This window comes from Pangasianodon hypophthalmus, chromosome 16 (genome assembly GCF_027358585.1).
Source record: "Pangasianodon hypophthalmus isolate fPanHyp1 chromosome 16, fPanHyp1.pri, whole genome shotgun sequence".
NCBI lineage: Eukaryota > Metazoa > Chordata > Actinopteri > Siluriformes > Pangasiidae > Pangasianodon > Pangasianodon hypophthalmus.
In genome coordinates, this window is record NC_069725.1 from 6,863,565 (window position 1) to 6,889,239 (window position 25,675).

A 25,675-nucleotide genomic window follows, 5' to 3' on the forward strand; every position below is an offset into this window, starting at 1 on the left:
CTCTGTGTGTGAGCTGTTACTAAAGGAACGATAACATATTAGAAAGAGCTCAGGAAATACTGTCAAAGCTGAGGGTATAAAAAAATTAAATAACACTTTCTGATTCAAGAATTCAGTGATGCTGTGGTATATAGTAGCTTGATTTAGCTTAATGATGTCATTTGAAGCAAGTATATGAAGGTTTGAGCATGTATTTATGGAAAAGATTTTGTTTGAGATAGACTTCCCTTACTTGTTAGCTTCTTGTAGAACCAGCATAAAACTAAAGAAGCAGATGAAGTCCTGGCTGGTATATTACATATGGGGTTTGGGGAAATTGTGTAAATTGTGTAAATCTTTGTTAAACTATTTTGGTAACACTTTACAATACTGTTCAGTAACTCCTAGATAGCTTTACATGGGCTAAGCAGGAACAGTATGAGCCAGTTTGCACAAATGCCTACAAACGAGACTCTAGCTAAAGCTCTAGGGTCTAGTAGAATGGAGTTTGTACCTCTCATCATTCTTTTCTGCAGACTTTTCTGTGTCATTGTTCCTCCTGAATAATCACCAATCACAATAAAATAAAAAAAAAGTATATTGTATAGTGATAACTAATGCCCAGTAGCTAGTAGTTCTCCAGAACAAATATAAGACTTGGTAATTATTACTTAGTACACAATTAACTACCAAACCATTCCATCATTATTACTTACTAAGTAATTGCCCAGTATTCATTAGTAGTTAATAATGGTGACTTATGTGTTAATATAGTACTACTCATTTGCTCCTGCTTAGAGTACTTGATCAGTATTGTAATGTGTTGCCACTATTCCTTTAAATGGTTTTCCTATTGCCTCAGTATTACCAGAAATCCACAGCGACCAATAAAAGGGTCATTGTGTGTAATAAATCCACATTAGAAGTTAAAGTTCTACTATATTTTACCTTTATTATTCATTCAGCAATAAAGGTTATATGTACTGTTCTGAATAATGAATGAAAACTACTAAGTCCAGAGAGGCCATGCATTATTATATAGATATTTCTGTCCCATTATTTCAATATCACAATTTAGTTTTCTTGTCATGTGTACCACACAGTTATGTAGCTGTGGGAAGAGTTCCTACCATTGGACTTTTGCTTAAACCTGCATACAGGTTTGTGAAGATGATTGTGTTCTCTTTTTGAATACTGTTTTGTCCTTTGGGCAGTGGATAGTGTTTATGACAAGGCAAGTGTATGAGAGATTTTGTGTCACATGATCGTTGTTTTGGTACATTAAGCCATGTTAAGCTTTTTTCTCATTAAACATTTTAGAATGTCCCTATGGAAAGGCAGTATATTTTGGAAAACCCTTTAATATTTGTCAAGAGAATAACTTTAAAGAGGTTAGATTGGTGTTTGATAAAGCAAGGGTTTTCAAACGTTTTGCATCCAGGAATCCTTTTAACTGTAAAATAAATTTCAGTGACCTCTACTGATCATAATCCAATTATTCAAATACTAGACTCATTATTTAAATGTGTACAGTAATGTTTTGGCTATTTATTATGTGCTAGGTTGTCTGGTTTTTTTTTATGGTCTACAAAATTGCCTGGGATATCAGAGTAATAATCTCTGCAGTTGTTTTCTCATTTAACAAGCACTCTCATAGCCAAAATAGTTTTTTTTTTGGAGAGCCAATATGAGAGCCTTCTCATATTGGAGAGTTAGGATTCCAGTTTAGTTTCTTATAAAGCACCACAGGTTTTCAATAACATGTCCAGTGTAATCTGATTGCACCATTCAGATCCCTGATTTCTGGCTTGGCTATGGAATTTGATTGAACATGGGTGGAAGAGACACTCCATAAACCCATTCATGGAGGCTTATCAACAGCTATTTATGCAGACCTGCATGCTTCTTATGTGGTATGAGTGGTGTACGAGAGTAATTGAAATGGCATGCCAACTGAATAGGGACTTATTTCAAACAGTTTAAAAGCCTCTACCATAAAACTGGCCTGTATGTCTTCTACCCAGGCAGCTGAGATAGCTGAGACCTCAAAGAATTGTTCTGAGGAGGAGCTCATCTGCCCCATATATCTGGTTGTGTTTGTAGACCTCATGCAGCTGTTGTGCAACATCTGCCAGAGCTGTATTAAAGAGGTCTGGGTCAAAGATGTGGACCTTTTGTAGTGTCAAGAGTTTTCTCAGGCCTACAAACAGGCCCAGTCTTGAGAAGAACATCAAACTAAAATTAACCAATATCTTCAAGAAGTTCAATGCCATTAAGACCAAAAAAAGAACCAGCCATGATTTGAAGATGGGACCAGTGCTATCAGTGCAGAAGGTTTGCCTGTGCTGCAATGCACCCTGTTGCCAATCACACATTAAAACGCACCTTCAGCAAACAAATTCCAGGCATCTGCTCATAGATGTCGAGGATATGCAGTAATTGTGCCAGTACTGCTGCTTCTCCAGTTGTGCAGTCAGCCAGGGCTATGGTGTTGGAGATGTGGAATTGCATCAGAATGACATAAGGCACCTGCTAATGAAGTATCAATGATTAAGCACAAGACATCGAAGAGCTGTTGTACAAGCTGGAGGCAGATATACGACAGGTGGAGGATAAGGTGGATCAGCTAAAAGTGGAGGTCTGCAATATTAGAAAATGCAACAACTCCTGGAAGAGTACCTTGGAAGACTCTAAATGTACTGGACAAGACATGCTTGACTGCCAGCATAACTCAAGACAGGTCCTTCAGCTCAATGAGTGGCACCAGGAGGCCAAGAAAAGTCTCCGTTCTGTCCAGACAATATTAACTTCATGAAGAACACAAAACCTGTAAAATCTCATGCCATGTATAGACAGTGTGCTACTTCCCTACAATGCAGGTCAACTGAACTCTAAAATATTTCTTGTTGAGATTTCTAAAAAGAAGAAGAACCTGCGCAAAGTGCCAGCAGAACTCTTCGCCACTCCTGCACACTTCTTCCAGAGCATTTCTTTCTACCAGTGCTGAATGAGCAGCTCAGGATCAGAAAAATGCAAGCATGCGACTGGATTTCCTCAGTGCAGACCAAACGTCATGTAGTCCTCAACAAATCCTAAGAGCAAGCAGCAATTCCTGGCTCAGAGTACCAGCTGACTTGAAGGCCATCTGTGGCCTCCTGCAGCTCTGCTCAATAGGATGTGAGCCTCAACAGCAGCAGTGCACCTTCAGCCCCGCCCAATACCCTATGCAACTGCCATAATATCCTCATGTGTTTAGTGGACAACTACTGATGCTACCGCACGCCCTCTGTGTCTGGATACGTTGGCCACCCCTCCTCACTCTCTTTCCCATGGACACTGGAGTTTTGGCACTCAGTATCTTCAGCTCCATCAATGTCCCAGCTGCTACAAAACCTTTCAATGCGCTGCAACTCACAGAGCCACAGGCACCCTGAATTCTACAGACAATGGTGAGCCTTTTACTAAAAACTGGGCTAGCAGGTAACCATCCACTGGCATTTAATCTAATTTCAGATGCTGCTCACACGGAGCAGATCATTTCAATGGCTTGTAATGGGGCCATTTTGGAGTCTTACCACCACCTCCTCTTCTAGCCTTTAGGGTGTCTGGGTAGGAGAAGGCCCATTTGTATCATACATTTGGTTTGTTATTCACTGGTGGAAAAACTAATTACCAGATTTACATGGTTCCTTTGCTTGGGAAGTAAATGGTTGCTGGTTATTAAAAGAAAGATGAGGAATGCAGTTGGTTTCATTACTCACTACAGCCTTGTAGCTGGTTGCACTAGAGCCAAACCATGAGTAACGTGTAACTCCATATAAGGAAGGCCTTATAAAACTGGAATTGTGTACTTACTTAAATGCCTACAAGGAAAAAAATACTGATAAAATTTTTTGATAAAAATTACATATTAATATATTTAAAAACCCTAAAGTACAGATACTCTCATAGACACACACTAAGCTTATTACTTAGATATACAGCAACACTTGCACTGCTGCCATATAACTAATTATCGTGTATATAATGCTTAGTTCTAGTATTTAATGTTGTTTATATTTATTATTTTCCCATTTGAATGTGCTAGTGTGTTAACACATCTAGCCAAAAATCATTTAACCTGAACATGAACATAAGTATGACAGAGAAGTTGACTTGAATTGAATTAGATTGGATTTTAATGGCAAAGATGTAGTTCCCATTAGCTGGCTAGCATAGGTAGTGCATTCAACAACCAGGTGATTGCTGAGAGAATTTTCTCCTTACCGCATTATTATTTAAAAGTTGTCGCATCTTTAGATATTTTTCTTTTGACCAACTTGCATCTATAAGCTACAATGAAATTATTTCAACTATGGTGCTTCATGTACTTCCAGCTTATGTTAAAACAACATAAAAGAGTAAAGTAACAATAATAATGGATGGCCTCTTTGTCTAGAAGAGAGAGAAAAAGGAATGGACTTTTCTTGTTTAAATGGGGCTTTCTAGCTCCTTCTAAGATTCAGATATTGTATATATTTATGTATATATAATTGTATCATTCATTGAACTGGAGACTTCTGCGAACTTAAATTCTTACATAAATGATTCTGCGACAAAGACAATGACTGACTGGGTTCTTATCACTGCTGTATCCTCTCTGTGGATGTGCTGAATAAATATAGGTTTATGCATTATTATTGAAGAGCCAGTTGTGTTGGGCAATTTCAGCACATAAATAAATTATAGTGAGCAGGAAGATGGCCTGGGCGAGCAGCAGGGCAGTAGCTGGGCAGGAGATGGTGTGTGTATGTGTGTGTGTGTGTGTGACCAGACCGGCAGTGCATTAAGAGGATGTGATAGGTACTCCTCTCTGTGGGAAAATGTGGTGACCCTCTGATGCCAGTGCCAACTTCACCACAGAGAGCAGTGGCAGATTGGCAGAGATCAGCTGACAGAAGGTTTCACCCAGGAGCTGGGAAAAGCCCTGTGGCTCTCAATCCAGCTCTCAGTGTGACCATTCAGACCAGGGTTGGGGTGTGTGTGTTTGTGTATGTGGTTATGTGTGTTTGTTTGTATGTGAATGTGTGCTGACTGGAAGGAGTTTGAATAGCCCTATTCGGATGGCATGGGTTTCTCGGGTTGATGTCTGTAATAAAATATTTGTATGCCTCCTTCATGAAAACATTTGCATCAGGATGACTGTGAATTTATGCTGGATGTCCAAGTTTGCAGCACATTTCATTTCCCATGGATACATGGTAAAATGATCACATTATTGGATCATGAATTAATAATAATAATAATAATAATAATAATAATAATGCTTTCCATTTAATATAGTGTCTTTCTTACACTCAAGGTCGAAAGAAAAAAGAAAAGAAGAAAGAAATTCCTATTAGGGTGAAAGAAGGGAAAAGTATTGGGGAAGAAAGAAATTATTTAAGCAAATGTTTAAAATGAGGGAAGAAAGTGCATTCATGAAGGTCCTGGGGGACGGCATTCCGTAATTTGGGGGCTACAGCACTAAACAATCTACCTTCCATTGATGTCAGTCTGGTCTTGGGCACTACTAGCAAACCAGTATTGGTGGACCTGAGAGTCTGGGCAGGGGTATAGGGCTGTAGCAGCTCAGACAGATAAGGCAGGGCGAGGTCACGTAGTGCTTTGTAACAGAGAAGCAGGACTTTTGTTAGTGACCTTATGTGTTTCAAAATATAATATCTATATTTGTAAAAGGTTTAACAGTGACTCCATCAATGTCAAATGAGAATTCTGCAGTTTTAGAGATAAGTGTTTTAGGGGTGACAAGTAAGATTTCAGTCTTGCCAGGGTCTAATTGTCCATCCATGATTTTATATCATGTAATCATGAATACATTCAGTTAAAGAGGTGGGAAGAAGACCAGTAGTGGACTTGTACTGAGATAAATCTCTGAGAGTGTTGTCTGTGTAACTATGAAAGTTAAGACCATGTCTGTGAATGATCTGGCCAAGGGATGCATATATATATATATGGTGAAAAGAAGGGGACCAAGGACCTTGGGCAGTAGAGGAGTTTTGCTTACCAATAGTTATAAAGTGGAGTTATTTATATAAACTACAGTCATGATATTGTGGCATGAAAATAAAATGAAGCTTTATATCTTTCATTATGATATGCAGTTGAATCAGTCTGTATCGTTACACACTGATTGACTTTCTTTTACTGTCTAATGGGCAACCAATGATGGTTGAAAGACCTTTTTTGGTGAACCTCTCCCAAACTATCCACTAATTGAAACTGCAGGAAGTGTGTCTGTGCATAGAAGACTAAACACATGTAGAAGCATGTACAAGTGATTGAAAAAAAAAACACAAAAGATGAAATTGTAGAAATGTCTCTTTGGGCAGCACTAAAATGATCAGACCAGTAGGTATTTTGGGCTGGAATTTTCTCAGGGGAGGACAGAGAAATACACCAACACTGCCAATCTGGACAAAAATAAGATCACTGAGTAGCACCTGTGAAGAATCAACGGCCCATGTAGAATTAATCCTATCCGAATAGGGCTCTCAAGTGTGTGCTGCCAGGTATTGTGTTGCGTCTGTGTGTGTAAGTTGTGCTGCAGTGGAGCGGTCCTGAGACGTGGAGACAGGGCACACACGGCTGTGCTAGGTGCAGATCGACGTGGTGCCTCCTCGGTGCCTGGTATGGTGGAGTTCGTCCTCTTCCTAATATACCCTCATCTCTCCATCCTCCTCCGCCTCAGGGGGCAGCTGCTCCATTCAGGGGCCGAGAGGGGCTGACCTCTGAGAGACGGACTGAGGGAGGCTCTGGAACTTTCCACCACATGTACTGTAAGCTGAGGATAGACTGCAGTCAGTACATGAGCACAGCACAGCTTGATGATGCTGCAGTGCTTTACTCAATATTCTATCCTCACCCAGGGAAGCTACAGAAACGAAATGCATTATTGAAACTGAAGAACTGAAATGAAATCAGGTACCTACCCAGAGCTTTGACAGCACTCATTCAATCAATTCCTGTGTCTCAGAGAACTGGGAAAGAAAGTATCAGAATGAGAAGCTGTGAGATATGGTAGAATCCAAAAACCTTCATCAAAAACTAATACAAAATCTAAATTTACTCATTTGCTTATTATTCAAAGAATTCATTATTTACAACATTGCAAATTATGTGCCAAATCTTTTGCTTCATTTTTAAAACTGCTGTGACAGCATATTATTGGTTATACTGCATGCTCCTAATGCACAGTGTTAAATGATGTAATCCCTTAAAAGTAGAGTTGTGCGTGGGACTGTTTCTTTAAATCTGTGCCTGCCTGCCTCCACAGTTATAGGGATGTAGCGCAATGCCGCTATCTATATCTCTATCTGTTTAGTGCTTCAAATATTCGTATCAGTATTAATCATGGCCTAACAGAAGGTTTTTTTCTGGAAAACACCCTGGGAAAACCCAAATGAAGAAATGCCAGCAGTGTCAGCATGCTCTGCGAATTCTGGCTCTGACAGTTCCTCAACCTCAGCTACATCACTCAAAGTCATTACTGGTCTCAACTACTAGAGTGCACTGGATGTGCACTGGACTGTTTTTTTAAATCCTGCTCACACAGAGATATTTTCTACTGAATTTAGTCTATTTTCCAAACTAGCAGCCTAGTTTTTAAGTACTTTTGTACTTCCCATTCCCAAACTTTTGTATAAAACCATTTGATAAAGTTGCATTTTTTTACACGGTATATTGGATCCTACTTTATATGTATTACTGACAAAAAGAGATTATGACCAATATTCTTTTTGAGCACCCTCACCTGTTGGCTGGAGTTGCCTGAGGGTGGGGTTACCACCTTTTGCTCCAATAGGGGGTTTGCAGGGGCGGAGCCTGGCAGATGAGTTGCACGCCAGTAGATGTCCAGGTACTCGGCCAAGTGTTCACACGCATCCTCCAGCTGATTCTCATCCAGGATGACATCAAACATTTCCTGAAGCAGAGCAAAACACGGGGAATGAAGCCAAAAAATGAACAGGGAAAAAAGTGTATATGCAAAGTACTGATGCAACGACACCCACTGGTGGACACTGGGCGAGTTTATCTCCTGCCATCATCTGTACATTTAGGTGCTTGCTTTGAGACTTTCCCCTGGACTTGATAAGTCTTTGGAGAACCTACGAATGAACATGTTGAGTAACTGAAACGAAGTGAGTGAGCCTATCATATAAGAGGACAAAGTGGTGCATGAAAGACAACTGTACATATTAAGGTGTCCTTCATTGGCCTTCACTGAGAGATTGATTGATCTGTCTTTTACCTTTGGCGACGACACTTTGACATACACGATGATGGGAGCGAGGGACGTCTTTGACAGTTGTGCTGGGTGGTTAATGGTGTCTGCATCCAGTACCACCAACTGCAAGGACTTTGCCAGCTCAAATATCCTCTCTATCTCACTCTGGACCTCGGCTACAAAATAAAAAGCCAAGTCAAGAATTTAATCATCTAAAAAAACATAACACAATGAGAACATGTAAGAAAAACCTTTAAATGTAGTCACTTAGATCCCATTTAGTGCCCATTTCAAGTTGTTAGTCCAAAGTTATAGAATGTCGTATACCTAAGCTGGAGCGTGTGTTGGATCTCTCCACAATGGCTTTCTTATTGAGCACAGACCTTTTGGCCAGAGATAGATCCGCAGTCACACGTGTGATAGAGATTCTGCCAAGAAAATGCAGAACAAGAGTCTTTTTATTGGCCACCAGCCCAGTATCAAAGATTCCAGTTGTATGGTTATTAGAACTTGCTTAAGACTGACACCAAGAGTGAATAATGGTACTGTGGAGTGGACCTAGCAGCACTTTTCCCTGCTGAAGGCTCTCACAAAGTATCCTAATCAAGCCAGTAAGAGCAATGACAACAAGCCCTTAACATTTTAACCTCACCTTCCATCAAACCTGTGCTTTAGGAAGTCAAACAGTGCTTTCTGCATCATATCGGTCACCTACACAGGAGGAGAAAAAACAGAAAATAGTTTTTGACATGTTACAAATTTAATTTTCAACTTTAATATTTAGTATATTGTAACTTCTATGTGGCCTTTAAAAAGAGATTTGGCACAGTTGATATCTTTCACCTACATTCTTGGCCTAACCTACGTAAACAGTTGAATGGCACTGCGGTGGATTGTCAGTGGTCAGAAAATGGACAAATAAGGATTGGTCATGATATATACCCGCACTGTCCCTTTTATTAGGAACACCTGTACAACTGCACATTCATGCAGGTATCTAATCAGCCAATCATGTGGCTTTTTACTGTGTAAACTCTAGAGATCAAAGGCACAGAGATCACACTTTTTCTTCATTCTGATGTTTGATGTGAACATTATCCAAAGCTCTTGACCTGTATCTGCAAGGTTTCTTTTTTTTGCATTGCTCTGCTGCCACATGATTGGCTGTTTAGATAACTGCACGAATGTGCAGTTGTACAGGTGTTCCTAATAAAGTGGAAGGTCAGTGTACTTTACTGTTTTTTGTGCTCTTTAAAACTATAGTCTACTAACAGGTTGAGAAAACAGTGAAAGGATCACACTAAACATTGAGGGCCCTTCAGCTCGTACCTGTGATTTATATTTTGTCCATTAACATATCTACGAATCTTGTGAGGAGTAACTGAGAAAGTTCCAGTTCCTAGTGAGACTAATATCCCAAAACATGCTATCTACAGCCATGAAAATAAATTTATAACACACTACAAAATTTAAATAATATCCTCGAAACTACAGCAAAAAGCAATTTTCCCACAAAAATGACATCCATATTGTTCATACAGTAAAAGCTACAAGCACACAAAGCAGCTCACAAGTGACTTTTTCAAATACAGATGGCATTCTTGCTGAAATACCAGGCGGCTGAATAATTTTTTACTTCTTATATGAGATAACTAAATTTCCTGTACCTCGTAGCCTTTCAGCGAGGGTCCAACCAGCACAACCGGCCTCATGGAGGGTACGACATCATATGGTGGAACGTGCTCTGTCTGAAACAGTCAAGCGCGTACACACACACACACACACACACATACACAAAGTCTGTTTGATGCCTAATAGAGTAGTGGTGTGGACTGGCTGTGTTCCAGTACCCTTGCTGACTTCCACTTGCCATTAAAGCCCCAGGGAATCTAAATCCATGACTGTTTTTTAATTAGGTAAATGTTGTGGGCACTCAATATGCTTGTCCAAAGTATGAATAGTTGGCTACTTTTCACCATCTACCTGTACTTTGCCAGAATTCCTTTTTAAAACAAGCTTGCATTAGAGTACTAGAGCATTACTTCCAAAATTATTTGGTACCGCTCGAAAGGTTTCTTTGAGTCTGACCAAATTAGTGATTAAAACTTAACCTAGTTAGGATTCAGTAGATTTGTTGCACAATGTGTCAGAGGTTTTTCAGTACTTTTTCAATACTACAATTTCAAGTACTACAAACAATGTGGTAGACTAACGTCCTAAACTTTAAAGTCTTTATTTACACAAGCTAGCATTTTGTTGACATTGTATTGTATCTATACACAAGAAATACACAAGTAAAACTGCTAATTTGATTTAGATGGGCAGGGCCACATAACGTATTCCTTAAGCACCAAGGATCATCACCAAGGATCATTTTGAGGGCCCTTAGTGAGTCCAAAACACATAAAAGAAGCATTTTATACATTAACAGATAACTCGTCTTCTGCTGTGGGTGGTCTCACAAGGACACCCGAAGTATTTGTGTGTCCCAAAAACAGTTTGTGTCCAATTCTCACCTTTGCTCCAGTGGATAATCTCACCTGGATAATGTAAACTTGTACCTATAAACTGCGGCTGTAATCATAAAGACTGTCCTGTGCTCATCCCAGGGCACATATTAACAATACACTTACATTGAACATCCTTTCAACATATTTAGTACTATTTGACTTTACTATTCTACACTTGTATCTGGTGTCACCCAGAAGAGGATGGGTTCCTTTTAGAATCTTCCACATGTCGTCTCAGGGAGATTTCCTTGCCACTGTCGCCTCTGACTTGATCGTTATGGATCTAAAGTTCCAATTTTCTGAAAGCTACTATTGTTAATAAAAAAGCTATGCAAATAAAACGGAATTGAATTGTCAAAATGAAAACATGACAACCTTTAATTTGTTTGCCAACTTTATTGAACAATTATGGCTCCACTGCTTGCTCTATTCTATTTAGTTCTTCTTGAGTGCCCTAACAAAGACTATCTGACAAAGAGATGTCAATCAAGTGTGCTTATTAGTACTCATCCAACTAATTATCTAACTAATAGAGTCTTCCTAAGATGATATGTGTGTGTGTGTGTGTGTGTTAGAGCAGGGGTAACACTACGAATAGAATAAACCAAGTTTGGGATCCACTGGCAGAATTGATACACAGAAAAGGAAGCCAACATTCCCAATCTGATGAATGTACTCTAGAGGAAGGAAATGTGAGGGTGCAATATTAATAGAGCAGCATAAGCAGCTTACCTGCTTTTGCTTCTGTTTGGCTTTTGGAGGGCAAGAAAAGAAGATTTAAGAACAAACATTGTCAAAGTTAGGCTGTTTCCCTATTAGAAAGCTGATATGAATCAAGACACCACCACTATGTGATTGTGAGACAGATACAAGTGATATTTAGAGAGTAAATTAAACATTCTTACCAGATGAAGGAGGAGTTGACCTCCAGCCTCCTGACTGTGCATTCCCTCCTGCCTTCCTACAGATAGTATAAGAACAAGGATACAAAACATCCCCAAGTTTAGATTGTTTTAGATTTCTAAAAACAGTTGTATTAAAAAAAAAAAAAAAAATCCTCCCTAATACATCCAGGGGAAGGCTATGTTGTGCTACTCTCTGTTCAGTACTGCTAGCAGCTTTTGGGGTGCTGATGTGTAAAATGTTCATCCAGACCTCTGGGCAGCTTTCAGCTCCTGTTTGAGACGCATGGCCTCCAGTTTAGCTGGACTCGGGATGAAGCTGATGTCAGCCCCCTCCTTTACCAGCCGTCCGATCCACCAGTCATTATTGTACTTCTGCATGGAGCAGAAACACTGATGTCAATCACCATTAGATCAACCAAAAGTTTAAAGGTCCATATAAATGAAAAACTCCAGACTCTTTATGTCTTTTTACACACAGGAATAAACAAACTGGCAAAACCAAAGACTTATGATGAGGTGTTAGTCTGCATCATAAAAAATCAGAAAGGAATTTTACAGGAACTAAAACTGTCAGTTGAAAGAAGAGTGAACGAAACAGTGAAAGTAAGTGTCAAACGACAAGGTAAATTTAAAAAGGTTAGCATTAGTTAATTAATTTAAAAACATAACAGACAGTGTTAAAACAATTATTTACAATGCAGCATTATGGATATAATATTTTAACGCACTGTTTATATTTTGAAACCGTACAATATGCAATTGTTTAAAGAAAAACTGTTTTTGTTCACGTGTTTTTGATTTTATTTATTTATACAGTACATTTTTTTATGATGATGATGATGATGATGATTATTATTATTAGTAGTAGTAGTAGTCTGCATCCCATCATTGTCTATTCTTTTGCTGGTTTAAAAAACACACACACACACACACACACACCTCTTTGATGTGGAGAAAGTCTTTGGCTTCAAAGTTGATGGCGGCGCCCTGCACAGGACAGTCCTCATCGAGAGCTCCACAGTAGCTCACGTTAGTTTTCACTGCAAAAGCCACAGGTTTGGACTGTAAAGAAGAGGAGAACAAGCTTCCTGAGTCAGGTGTAACCGAAATACAGTGTAACATAGCAGGATGAAAGAAGAGGAGACGATAAGGAGAGGATGAAGAGATGATGAGAAGATGAGAGCTCACCTTGGCTCTCTCGAGCTGCAGCACGGCCTGGCGCTCGGCTTCTCGCCGAGACGCCTCCTTATCCTCCTCCAGGGACAGGTCGGAGTCCGAGGGTCTACTCGTGTAGGAATCAGCCGAACCCTGCCAGAGAGAGAGAGAGAGAGAGAGAGAGAGAGAGAGTTGACATAATGAATGCAAAGGAAAGAGGGAAAGAGAAGGCGCCAAAGGTAGAAAGAGAAAAGAAAGGGGCAGAGAAATAGAGCGAGTAAAGTGAGAGACCCCGAGATTCAGAACAAGAGACAGGAGAGGAGAGATAGAAAGCCAGAGACAGAGGGTGAGAGGGAGAAATGTTTTTAATTGTTTTAAGAGAATTGTTCCAGAGAATGTTCAGTATACATCCAGACTAAAAACATCATGTAGACTACTCTCAGTTCTTGTGTCTTTTATCTTCTGAATCTGATATATAGACTATCATTGGAAGGCTGCTATAGTGGCAATTGATGATGATGATGATGATGATGATGCTTCAGTTATATTAGCCCCTGGACCTTTGTCAGTGTCAGTGGTATCTGCTCCCACTGCCTCTGATAGCGCACCCTGTTGTATTGCTTACTGAACACCGGCGCGCTATCAGAGGCAGTGTCTCGAGGTATCTGCTCCCACTGCCTCCTTACAGCATGCCAGTGTTCAGTAAGCAATACAACAGGGTGTGGTGTTATAGGAAAATATATAACAGCAGAGTTGATGGAGTAACTACATAAGAGTTGATTATTTCCCAATAACCTCACATCCTGTCATGTTTTACTTCTCTTATACCACAGCAATTTGACTAACATTTCAACATTTACAATCACTAACATTTAAAAAAAATTAAAGAATAAGACATCACACTTTTTAATCTATTTATAGTTATATTAAATGCTGTGGAACATCTGCGAAACAAGTTAGTACCTATCACTTCCACTATAGCAGCTGTAAACAGTCGTTCCCTCACCAGCCTGTTTTTTTCCCTCTTGAACTTAATAAGACAAAAAATGCAGCTTGTCGTGTTACAAACTGCAAAGATTAAAGCCTTCTATCTTGAAGATTTCTTGTGTCAGAAGAATGAAAGGAACAGCTTTACCCCTGAGCATTAAATTGCTAAAATGCATCCTCACAAAAATCTTCACCATCTAAACTTTTTTGAAAAAAATTTAAGTTGTTTATACAGAAATGATAACATATTAGAATAAGTTAATATTGCTTGCAGCCAGAACTATTAACAGAGCCGCTTTTAGAGAAAATTAATCAACAGCTTTTGAAAAATTAGAATCAAGAATTTAATAGCGATGTGGTGTAAATCACATTCACCCACCAGGAACACTATCTTTCTGAAATAACATAATAAAACTAAGAAATGTAAGCTGATGTGATTCAATTTTGTCAACAAGTTTAATCTTTATTACAAATACAGAGTACACTTATAAACACAGAATTAAAAGAAAAAAGTCTCCTACTAGACAATATATTTTAAGATAAGTTAAAATCCTTTTATCCTGTGTCGCCCTGAAAACGACGGTTCCACTTTTGAGCTCGGCTCTTCTGAATATTTCTTCCTAATATCATGTAAAGAGAGTTTTTTCCTCACCACTGTCACTTTTGGCTCGTGGATTAATCGTCTAAGCCTCCCTTTCTGTAAAGCTGCTTTGTGACAAAGTCTAAAAGCGCTATAGTAATGCAATTGAATTGAGCAAGGAAACAACATTTCTCTACTTTCATAGAGGTAGAGCTCAGGGTATAGACCTGACCAACCTTACCTGCTTTATATAGCTATAAGAATAGCATTGCTAATCAGTCAGGGAGGGGAAGCACTCTAGTGTAATGTATTATTGATGACGTCTCAGTGAGGATGACAAACTGGCTGGTCGAGCACATTCTGTATCTCTCTCTTCTTAATCTGCAGTGACTTAGCACATTGTTCTGCTTTCAACTTATATCTTGCAGATGTGGATTCTTAGTAGAGGTGTTCACTGTGCAGCATGTGACAGAGATAACATTTTCCTCAAAGTACCAAAAGACATATTGGCGATTAAATAATATGAAAGAGATATTTGGGGTTAAAGGTGCAGATTTTCTAGGCCTATAATAATTTTAAGGATAGCATAAATCACAATATTATCAGGCAATGGATCGGACTGTTTTTTCCCCCAAGAGCATTTCAGTCTTCTGTCCTGAAATGAGCTTCATCTCTACGTTGAAATAGACCTGCTCAGCTCTGCCTGTTTTTGCTAAACAGAAAAAAACCCACAAGGCATACAGGGCCAGGGCGGTCGTGGGGAATATGAAGGCTCGCTAATGTTTTCACTGCAAAAGCAAAATCACTCATTTATAGAAACACCAATGTACTAAACACAATAATAGCCAAAACAAAAATGCAATCTTAAAAAATATAAAATGTGCCCGACATACCAATCCATACTAAATAGCAGTTGGGCTATTCCATGATTGGGGTGCCAACTGTGCCCCACTGACATTACATTTACAAATGTACAATTATTTATGTAAAAGTAAAAGACATTTTAAGCATAGGTTAAGTGTCCTTCACAGCAACTTATGTGCATGTTTCAGATACATAACTTAAAATATGAATCAAACCTATTTAGAGCACTTAGAAAACAACATTTTGCCTGGTCCAACCCACTACAACTAAACTTTACATTGAAATAAAGTCAGTAAAATTAAACAAATAATCTTATTTTTTGTATTAATGTATAAATCCATTTAACCTCCCCAGCTTGAAACATCCTTGTCCTGGAGTCATCCATTTCAGGTTTTCATTTTCATTTTCACTTAACTCTGTTACCTGAACTCATTCACCCCTATTAAATATTTGGAATATTCCCCAATGCTCAACAGGAAGTTGCATCATCCCAATTTCCTGAAGATCAGGAGAAGAAGAAAATTAAAATCACTCATTCTTTTTTCTTTATTTTCAGTGATATTAATACTCAGTGATACTGCCTAATGAGGTCACTTTGAATGTAAAACCCAAATTATAGACTGAAAATAAATTATGAATTTAAAAAAAGTAACTAAATCATTAGAATGTCATTAACGTCCTCATGTCATTAGCATGGATGCTAGTCAACCACTTTTTTGTATTTGCTAATTCTATGCTACAAAAAAACGGTGTTAAAAAATCTGTTGATTTCAACCCAGTTTCTTATTTAAAAGCAAAGTGTAGCTTGTATCAGCAAAGAAACCTTGTAAAACAATACTGTTGTCTGAGATGTGTTAAGTCATTTATTCTGAATGGTTAAATGCATATTTTCATAGATTCAGTGATTGAAAAATACATTGTTTCGTGTTTAAGAGTTAGGGCTAAACAGCACGCGGTAAGAACCTAGTCATAACTAAATAAACCTCTGAAAGAATGTTTGAGATAAGAAGAGATAGTCGGTGTCTCATGGGTCCAGATAAATCACTTTTCATTACGCACTCAGTGCAGAGATACACATAAGCATCCTGTCAAACCTTCGCCACACTGCATCCTGGTTCACTTGTGTGTACTCAGCAGAGTTACTCTGCCTTGCAGACACTCCCAAAAGACCCGCATTCTCAGAAGAGCACAAAGGTGTATGACTCCTTACAAAGCAAGCAGCAGCACCCACATATCATTCCTAAATATAGTGCCCTAACAGCTGCAGCTATTTTTCCTGAGCTGCTTCCACCTCTCTCTTCCTCCTACTGTTTTATTCTCCTCTTCCTCTTCTGTTCAATTCCAAAAAATCCCTTCATCATTCCATGCAGCCTGTGGATATCATTAAAATATTAAAGACAGCTCAGGCGCCTCAGACAAAGCATAATTAACTAGACACAACATATGCGATTCTTATGTGGGATTAAATATATATATCTCCCTTCCAAATGTAAAAAAAAATATTCCACAGGTCACATGGTCAACAGGAAGTTGCATCATCCAAATTTCCTGAAGATCATGAGAAGAAGAAAATTGAATTTTGCTTTTCTTTTTTTTTCCATATTGACTGATGAGGTCACTTCAAAAGCACAATGCTGTTATTCATAGTATAATTTGAGAGGAAATTATTAAATAAAAAAAAAATAAAATCATTATAATTTCATTAATTCCCTTAATGAAATCACAAACTGTACTGGAAGAGTAATGACTATTACACTGCCCTTTTATATGAGAGGAATTAATAACATAGAGAGTCAAAAATGATTAACCAGAATAATAGTTCATTTCTTAAATGTATCTGTTCTGGATGTTTCTACTGGGAGTTACAGGAGGAAAAAAAAAATGGAACCTTTTTGTCTAATTTCTGTCGCTTACATACTGTATACATAAAGATAGTCCAATAATGCAATAACATCTGTGAAGTACTCACCATTCAAAAAGAAATTAAATAAAACCATTCTCATCTGTGCCATATCAATGATCATTTGTGCCATTATGGGTTTGCAGATATAGAGTTTATACCACAAGCAATGTTGCTTTCTCCAATCTGATTGGTCAGAAAGTGTTGATTCATTTTCTATAACAGTATATCTCAAATGTGAGGTTTATATCATTTCTATAACAGAAACTTGTGCAGGAACTTATATGGTTTACGTCAACATAAACAGATTAAAAACTGTGTGGATTTCTGTAAGAAGATGTTTGTTTAGCATTTTTCGGAAGGAGTCTCCAGTGTCAGGGCTTTGAAACTGTAACTTTAAGTTTCCTAAAACTTAAATATCACTCAGGATAGAGAGTGCTTTCTTAGTAGCCTCAGAGAGAAAGAACAAAAAAAGAGGCTGATGATCGAACAACTGTTTATAGCTCCTATAACGTATGTGATAACAGGAAATAACTTCCACAACATTAAACATAACTACAGTATAAACAGATACAAATATGACAAGGTTATGTATTTGCAAATTATTGTGATAAAAGAGGAATAAAACACTTAGGATGTGTTGTTATAGGAAAATAATCAGTTTTTTGGGGTGGTAATGTACTACCTACCACATCACCCACCCTTCACTGTTTATTTTCCTATAAGAGCATAATCATAATTACATTGAAATAAGAGCTAGGGAAATGTGGCATGAAACACACAACATACTGCAGGCATCACAGGCTATACACAACAGAAGCTTAGCCAAGAAACACAGAAAACACAGAACTTAAATAGGGGTGCTAATTAGGGGAAACACAAAACAGGTGCGAGTGATCAGGAAGGTTCGAGACAGGGTCATGTGAATTGCTGGTGCTGATGGGAAGTGTAGTTTATCTCTGGCACCGTGTAATATGTTAAAAAAAATGGGTGCAAAATATTTTTTCCACAGCTCAACAAAGCACAAAGTAATTACACAAATTTGGTTAAATGTTAAATGGTTAATGGTTGGTTAAATGGGTTGTTGGTTGAGCTGTGTTTTGAGTTTCTGCACTGTGACCACAGTTGACCTCAGACTGTAGAAATGTAAATGTAAATAGAAATGTAACACAAAATAATTTTATTACAATTTTTATGAATATAGTTTTATTCAAATTCTTTTTTTGGATGGGTGTCAACTTCACAGGGGTTACTATTATTATTATTATTATTATTATTTATATTATTATTATTATTGTTATTATTATTATTATTATTATTATTATTATTATTATTATTATTATTATTTATATTATTATTATTATTGTTATTATTATTATTATTATTATTATTATTATTATTAATAATAATAATTAGCAAAGTGCATAAAACAATAAATGTGAAATACAAACAGAAGAAAAAAACTGTTAAAAAAAGGAAAATATGGATTAAAATATGGGTTAACTATTAAAATCTGGGTTAACAATTCACACAGTTAATCATGTCAGCTATGTGTCTCCCCTTGTGCTCCATACACTTATATGCTGTAGCACAGTGAACCTTCGTGATCAGTTTTACAAAATGTTTTACAGGAAAAATAACACTGAATCAGAAACAAGAATAAACTAAAGTAGGACCATAAAAATATTAATAAAAAAAACCAGAGTAAAACCACAATACAATGATATTCAGCTGAGTAAGATGCTCTAATAAAAGTAAACTGAGTCTAATTTAATGCAGTAGCGAGTGTCTCCGGTTTCTTTTTAGTGCCTTGAGCACTAACTGTTTTGGGTACAGAATTCTAGAAACTGAATATAAACTAAAAATACACGTCCAGTAGTGTCTGGAAATGTCCATGTGTTACAGATATCTAAGCACTAAACAGGGCTTCCCACAGAGTTTCCCAAAATTCACTGCAGCACAAAGATCATCACTTAATGTTACAGTGAGCATCACATCGAGCACTCTCTCTCTCTACTAAGTAATCTGATCTTAACCTTACGGTGCTTTTTTGGAAACTGGGCCACTAAGATTGTTAATGTATCTAATTACATTTGTCCTAAAACTATTTATAAAAGGTGCCGTGATTCCTATATGGCTGTTCATCATGATGCAGTACTGCAGTACAGAGGCCTGCAATATGAAAATTCTAGATCAGTAAAATGCTATTTTTGTCCATATCATGCAGACCTACATTTGATCTATTCATACCTTAACCTCCAGTGTGCTCAAGTACAGAGCCAGAGCAACACAAATTGTACACAAAAGATACTTAAAAGCTCCTATATCAGATCTGTTTTTAATAGTTAATCCTTAAGCATGTATCTAAATCCAAACTTTATCTTAATCTGTGTTTGAAAAAAAGAGTTTTTCAAAGCAAGACATGTAAATGACAATTTTGGTCATATCAATCATTTTGCCAATTTATAATATATCTTCTCTTAGATTGTGGTAATAAAATTATCAATACGCAACAGAAAAATATTTATTTCACTATTTTTGTACACTCAACAAGCAACCACTATATCATCTGAAACTAAACGCCTTTAAAGAAGGCTTTAAGCTCCACCCACTTCACAGTCAGTTCATGTCACGTATGCCTGAAAATCTTGTTTCCTGATATATACATTATATGGTCAAAAGTTTATGGACACTTGACCATCAGACCCATATGTGCTTCTTCCCCAAGTTGTTGCCACAAGCACATAATTATCTTTGTATGCTGTAGCATTACAATTTCCCCTCAATAAGGGGCTCAAACCTGTTCTAGCATGACAATGCCCCTCTACACAAAGTGAGCTCCATGAAGACATGGTGTGAAAAGATTGGTGCGTAAGAACTCAAGTGTCCTGCACAGAGCCCTGACCTCAACCCCACTGAACACCTTTGGGATGAACTGTAATGCCGACTGCACCCCAGACCTCCTCACCAACATCAGCGCCTGACACCACTAATGCTCTTGTGGCTGAATGATCACCAATCTGTACAGCCACGTACACTTCAAAATCTAGAGGAAAGCCTTCCCAGAAAAGTAGAGGTTATTACAACAGCAATGTGGGATTAAATATGGAACGGGAAGTTCAACAAGCACATATGGGCGTGACGGTCAGGTCCACAAACTTTTGGTCCTTTGATTTCCTTTGTCAGTTTTATAAAGCACACTTACTAGAGTAGAACAAAACAAACATCAAACTACATTGTATTTTCAAAACCAAATTTTCTCAAAATGATTATTCTATATTTCTATACACTATATCCAAAAATTTCAGTTTCGAGATGATCTACATTCATTCAAATTTTTACAGATTTATTTCTAAAATGTTGATTACTGTTGGATTTATTTTAGACTTTATGCTGAAAATGGCAGAAAATACTTTTTTATAACAGTGCAATAGTATTTTCTTCATTAAACAATAAACAAAAGTTCTGTAGCAGTCTTTTGTTTGAGGGTGTATTCACAGTGAAATAAATATTTTAATTCTACCAACATCAAAACAATACATTTTTGTTTTTATCAAGAATGTAAATGTATTCATTTTTAATTAGATGAAGCCTCAGTTGCTTAAAACAATTACATTTTCAAAGAAGTTCTAATACAAAAAAAAAAAAAAACAGTTGTAAGAATATCAGCAACAAAGACTGATTGTGATATCTACTACTTAAAAAACAATTACACTATTCACCTGTAGTGTCTTGCTTTAAGTTAAACTCCATTAGCGTCACCAGTGCAAGCCATTAATAAAGCCAGTGGAAAGAGATTAGTCATATTATCAAAAACCTGATTAGAGCAGAAAGGGGTATTAGTGTATGTTACGAGAACGACTCGTGCATAACCCCATAAAAGAGGAGTGCAATCCTGCTAAGCGGAAGGCACACGTTGTCCAAACAAGCACTTTAAAATAAAGCAGTGTCTGAGACCACACACACCCACATACACAAACACAAGCCCACTGTATTCCATACACATATACTGTGCATTAACGGCCAACCTTTTTTCAGATGACCCGCCAGACTCAGCATTTAGCCGCACAAGAGCGCGATCAATAACGTAATGCAATCCCTTAAAAGACACGCAGCACAGCACAGCAACTTCATCCGCTAAAAGTGCTTCCATAACTGCTGCATTTCACCCATTATACATCTGCACTTCTGCACACTGCGTGCAGGCTTTTCAATACTGCACTGAAATTCACACAGAGCAGAAAAATCTGGGAACAACTGCAGCATTTGAAGCATTCAGGAGCATTTGTGCTCTGACTCAGATGGTGTGATTGAAGCAAGTTTTTCATAAGTGTCATGGAAAATGTATTGAACTTTCCAGTGGCGTTGAACAGATCTGGATGTCACGCTGCAATACACATTGAGCCAAGGAAGTAGCGCAGAAATATAGTCAACCTCTCAGATTTTACATCCAGATATTCAACCACTTTTTCATTCAGAATCTGGTTCTGGTGGTGATGATGGTCATTCTGAGGCTATTTTAATATGAAGATGTGAAAATGAGAATTAGCCGACATTACAGTACTGTATTAAAAATGCACAAAATTTGCACAATTTCATAAAACTAGGGGGAAAAATATCCGAATGGACACATCAGATAAGAAAGTAGATTGGTAAAACATAATTCAGTGCAAAACTCAACGCTTTATACGGCCCCAAAAATTCTGCTAAACCACTGTACACTGTAGCTACTGCCTTTCCACGTAAAAAAAAAAAAAAAAACAATAACAACAGCACCTTAGAGAAAAGATGTGCAGCAAAAACAAAAACTATCAATAAAGCGATAAAGATATCAAGATATCAAACCACCGATAAAGAGCTCTGAGCATTATCGAAGATTTGTCTTCAGATTACAACGTCTTCACAATAAATCACAATATTTGGGTTTAAATTAGTGTGCATACATATTTGAATTTTTTTTTTAATCTTGTCTCAGCCCAGCACCTTAATGACTGCATATGCACAGAACTATCTTTTTAACGTCTACTCTCGGCCATGAATTCATAAGTAATAGATCAGCTGTAGTGCTTAAACATCTTCTTGTATAATTTATCATGCATTTACAAAAACAAGATTTAAAAAAGCTATTATAAGACTACATCCTATAGTGACTGCATGCAAAATTTCATTTGCAGTAGATTTGAGAAAGATACAGAATGCAAGATTGTGTGTGTGTGTGAGAGAGAGAGAGAGAGAGCGCGAGAGAGAGACAGAGAGAGAGTAACAGGAGATACATAGAAAAAAAGAAAAGGATTGTGAGAAAGAGAGAGGCCCATACCTTGGCGCTGAGAAGCGCTGCACTAGAATCAGATGCCGACATGCCTCTACACACAGCCTCTGCCTCGCCTCCATGGCTCAGAGGCAGACAGAGCTGCAGGCTGAGAGCTGTCCTCCATGACCAGCAGCAGGAGACAGGAGGAGAGGAGACGAGAAGAGACGATAGGAGAGGAGAGCAGGGCTGAGGATCTGATGCTAGCGAGAACTCTCTGCACAGTGCCTATATGAAATTGATGCCCGACTGCAGCAGTGGAGCCGAGCCGAGCGAGCGCGCACACACATACACCCTCCCACTGCTGCTGCTTTCTGCCGCCTCTGCTCTGTGTCTCCTCACACAAGCACACAGGCTCTGTCTGGTCCTGCTCCTCAAACTGGCACTGAAGCCACATGAGATGGAGGAGGAAGATTGGATTCTTGGAGATTGGATTCTAACAGCAGAAGATGGGGGTTGGTGCATGGGATGCCAGAGAGATTTCTTGACTTCTCCCGGGTTTAAAAAAGCTTTCATACTTGACTAAACATACCAAGAAAAAGTGTAAAAACTCCTTACTTTTGTTGTATCATCACATCAGTTTATAGAATTAAAATAAAATGTAATTTATTTCAGTTGCTCGTTTGTGTTCGAAAACCTTCTTTGCTCCATATATTTGCATTCTGAATGCATATGCATAGAATGCATTGTTTCTTCTGTGCCACAAGCAAACTTGGAACAGGAAGTGAAAAAACAAGTTGAACCATCATATTATTCAACGACAAGCCCTGGTACTGGATCACTTTCACACATGGTACGAACCAAACTCCAGTAAGTGAACCCCAGACCACACCTGGGTTCAAGAACAGCTTTCACACTCAACAAAAGTCTTTGTGCAAGAGTTCTCTGGTCCAGAAAAAACCCAGAGAAGTGTAAAAGTGCTCTTTTTGTTGTGAAATCATAGCCACGTGTATCAGCTATGTCTGATCTGACTAATTTCTCAATGAAGATGTTTTGAGTAGATCCCAGTTAAGACGCATAATCATTCTGACATCATGTTGCTCCACAAACTCAAGGAAAGCCAGATGATACGCCAATGGTACGCCAAAGGGAAAAGACGCCCATAAAATATACTAGAGCAGTCAAATCAGTGTAAACACACTGGCCATGTACACTATTAGCCAAAGAATGTAATTTATGAGCAGTTTCTAACCTGTCCTAAGCATTCTTTTACGAACCAATTGCTTTTAAGAATATATGGATGTTAGGACTGGTAAAAGAGCTTAATTGAGATGAGTAACATCATTTTTTCCACTTTCTTGACCTTCACAATTCAGAAAGAGTCAACAGCATTTGGCTTTTAGCATATTTGGCTTCTTTCACACTTCAGGGGGCTCTCTTCCTAATCTGAGACATATGGTCGCTGTGACATTATATCCACTGGTGAGCAGATAGGCTCAACACTACAGGTGATGGCTACGCTACAGGTTTCTATTTGAATGCTCCACAACATTAAGCTTTTTTTTGCATTTCATTCTAATAGGACCTCAGCATCCGCTACAGCCTGAGGCGTGATCCCACTGAGAACTGACTAGTGAGCCGAGATGTTCTGAGGACAGAGCAGGTCCCTGTTGGGACGAGAGCCCTCACAGCATAATTACTATAACAACGGGGTGATGCATGACGCCCCAAAAACTCAAGGTGTGTCAGCAGCCAGGAATCTACGCAACCTCTCAGTGGGACTGCGTTAAATCCAACAGCGCCACATTACTTTCCTTGCCTCTGTTCAATCTGTGTAGCCTGTGTGGCTATGCAGTCATACTAGCTGGCCCCTGGCAGCATGAGCCCTACTTTGGAGTCCATTATCCTGGCAGCATGTGTTCCTGCTTATTCAGTCTGTGCTGCTTGAGATCTAAGTGCCCTCTGCCACAGATTTTGGCCCAGAATGACTTGGGGTTATCTTTCTTTTATGCTTTATTTTCGAATTAACATAAAAGCTCAGGAAAAGCCAACACATTCATCATGTCAGACCTGCCAAAGAACCCCTTTCAGAGTAGAGTGACTGCATACTTCATTTATACAGTGATGCATTTACCTTATATAAGAGCTATTATATTTGGGCATGCATTAAGTCACTGAATTCACTCAGAGGCAAAGGGAGAGAAAGTGGAAAAGAAAGAAAGAGGCTGGAGTGAAGGCCGAATGAACACACACACACACACGCTTATGTGTGTGTGTGTGTGTGTGTGTGTGTGTATATATATATATATATATATATATATATATATATATATTTAGTAATTCATAATGCATCCCAATGCAAAATGGAGTCATATTTCAGCAGAGATATGTAGGAGATTCTTCATAACATCATAAACTTGTTTCTATCCTCCTAACATACCTATTTTCAGCTCAAAAATCAAAGGAGCTTAAAAGGTATACGCCATACCCGTTAATGCACATACTACATAATATTTACTATTGCAATGGCCGACTTCAGGACTTTCTGCAAGTCCCGAAATCTCAACTAAGTCCTGCAACTTCATCATATGCTCCTATCCCTGTCACCTGATTACTAATGAACCTCGCCTGTTTGCAATCACACTACTCCCTTTAAATAACCCAGACTCGAATTGATACTCTGTGAAGTGTTGCTCCAGCATTGTGTTTGTCTGTCAAATTCCAAGCCTTTATCTGCCTGTCTTGTTTAACCTGCTTCATATTTACAGAGTTAGTCTTCTCTAGTTTATGCCTGTTTGCCAGATGCCTTATCATTTGCCTGCCTCATATTTCTGAGTATTGCCTAGCCCTCTGCCTTGTCTGCTACATGGGTGCTATACAGCTGGAAACCTGATAGATGACAACACAGTTCATCATTTCAGGATTCCTGTGTATCCACTAAAGGACCCATTCATGTCCAAGCATTGGTTGGAAAATAAGTGGGTTAAGGGGGTTATAACCCATCAAACTGTTGAGATCTAAATCCACAAAAGTGCCATCCATATGGAGAGGATGTCTGTTCTGGTCGCAGAATCCCCTAATAACCCCATGAGAACTGTCTGTCTCATCCCGCATTTACCATAGTCTCCAGAACTGTAGAGAGCTGAGAAACCACCACAGAAATTATGATCCCTGAGTGATATGCTGAATTTAAGGAGGTGTTTAGTAAATCCAGAGCATTGACCTTATCTAAACTCAGATCCTGTGACTGTCCCATCAACCTGCTCTCAGTCACCACACTC

The 25,675-nt window shown here is 38.4% G+C and overlaps 1 protein-coding gene and 1 pseudogene across 1 annotated transcript; one reads left to right on the forward strand and one right to left on the reverse strand.

The window, feature by feature from the left end:
* Positions 1-1,988: 1,988 nt before the first annotated feature.
* Positions 1,989-2,986, forward strand: LOC117599253 (E3 ubiquitin-protein ligase TRIM8-like; annotated as a pseudogene).
* Positions 2,987-5,273: 2,287 nt separating this feature from the next.
* cacnb3b (calcium channel, voltage-dependent, beta 3b) lies at positions 5,274-24,544 on the reverse strand. The gene is made up of 14 exons (XM_026920821.3): positions 22,464-24,544; positions 12,849-12,968; positions 12,600-12,722; positions 11,911-12,032; positions 11,661-11,716; positions 11,488-11,507; positions 9,913-9,993; positions 8,898-8,956; positions 8,573-8,673; positions 8,270-8,421; positions 8,031-8,126; positions 7,772-7,942; positions 6,951-6,998; positions 5,274-6,802 (listed from the first exon to the last, which is right to left on the reverse strand). The coding sequence occupies exons 1-13, from the start codon at positions 22,503-22,505 to the stop codon at positions 6,969-6,971; spliced, it is 1,173 nt and encodes a 390-aa protein (XP_026776622.1). The 5' UTR covers positions 22,506-24,544; the 3' UTR covers positions 5,274-6,802; positions 6,951-6,968.
* Positions 24,545-25,675: the final 1,131 nt, after the last annotated feature.

What these genes read in the sequence shown, in the direction of transcription:
- cacnb3b (XM_026920821.3), bottom strand. Translation starts at nt 22,505, where the DNA reads ATGTCGGCATCTGATTCTAGTGCAGCGCTTCTCAGCGCCAAG. An exon ending in CCAAACAGAAGCAAAAGCAG is followed by an intron (nt 9,994 to 11,487) that starts GTAAGCTGCTTA and finishes TGACTGTTTCAG; the next exon opens with ACAGAGCACGTTCCACCATA. An exon ending in TCAAAGTGTCGTCGCCAAAG is followed by an intron (nt 8,127 to 8,269) that starts GTAAAAGACAGA and finishes GTTCATTCGTAG; the next exon opens with GTTCTCCAAAGACTTATCAA.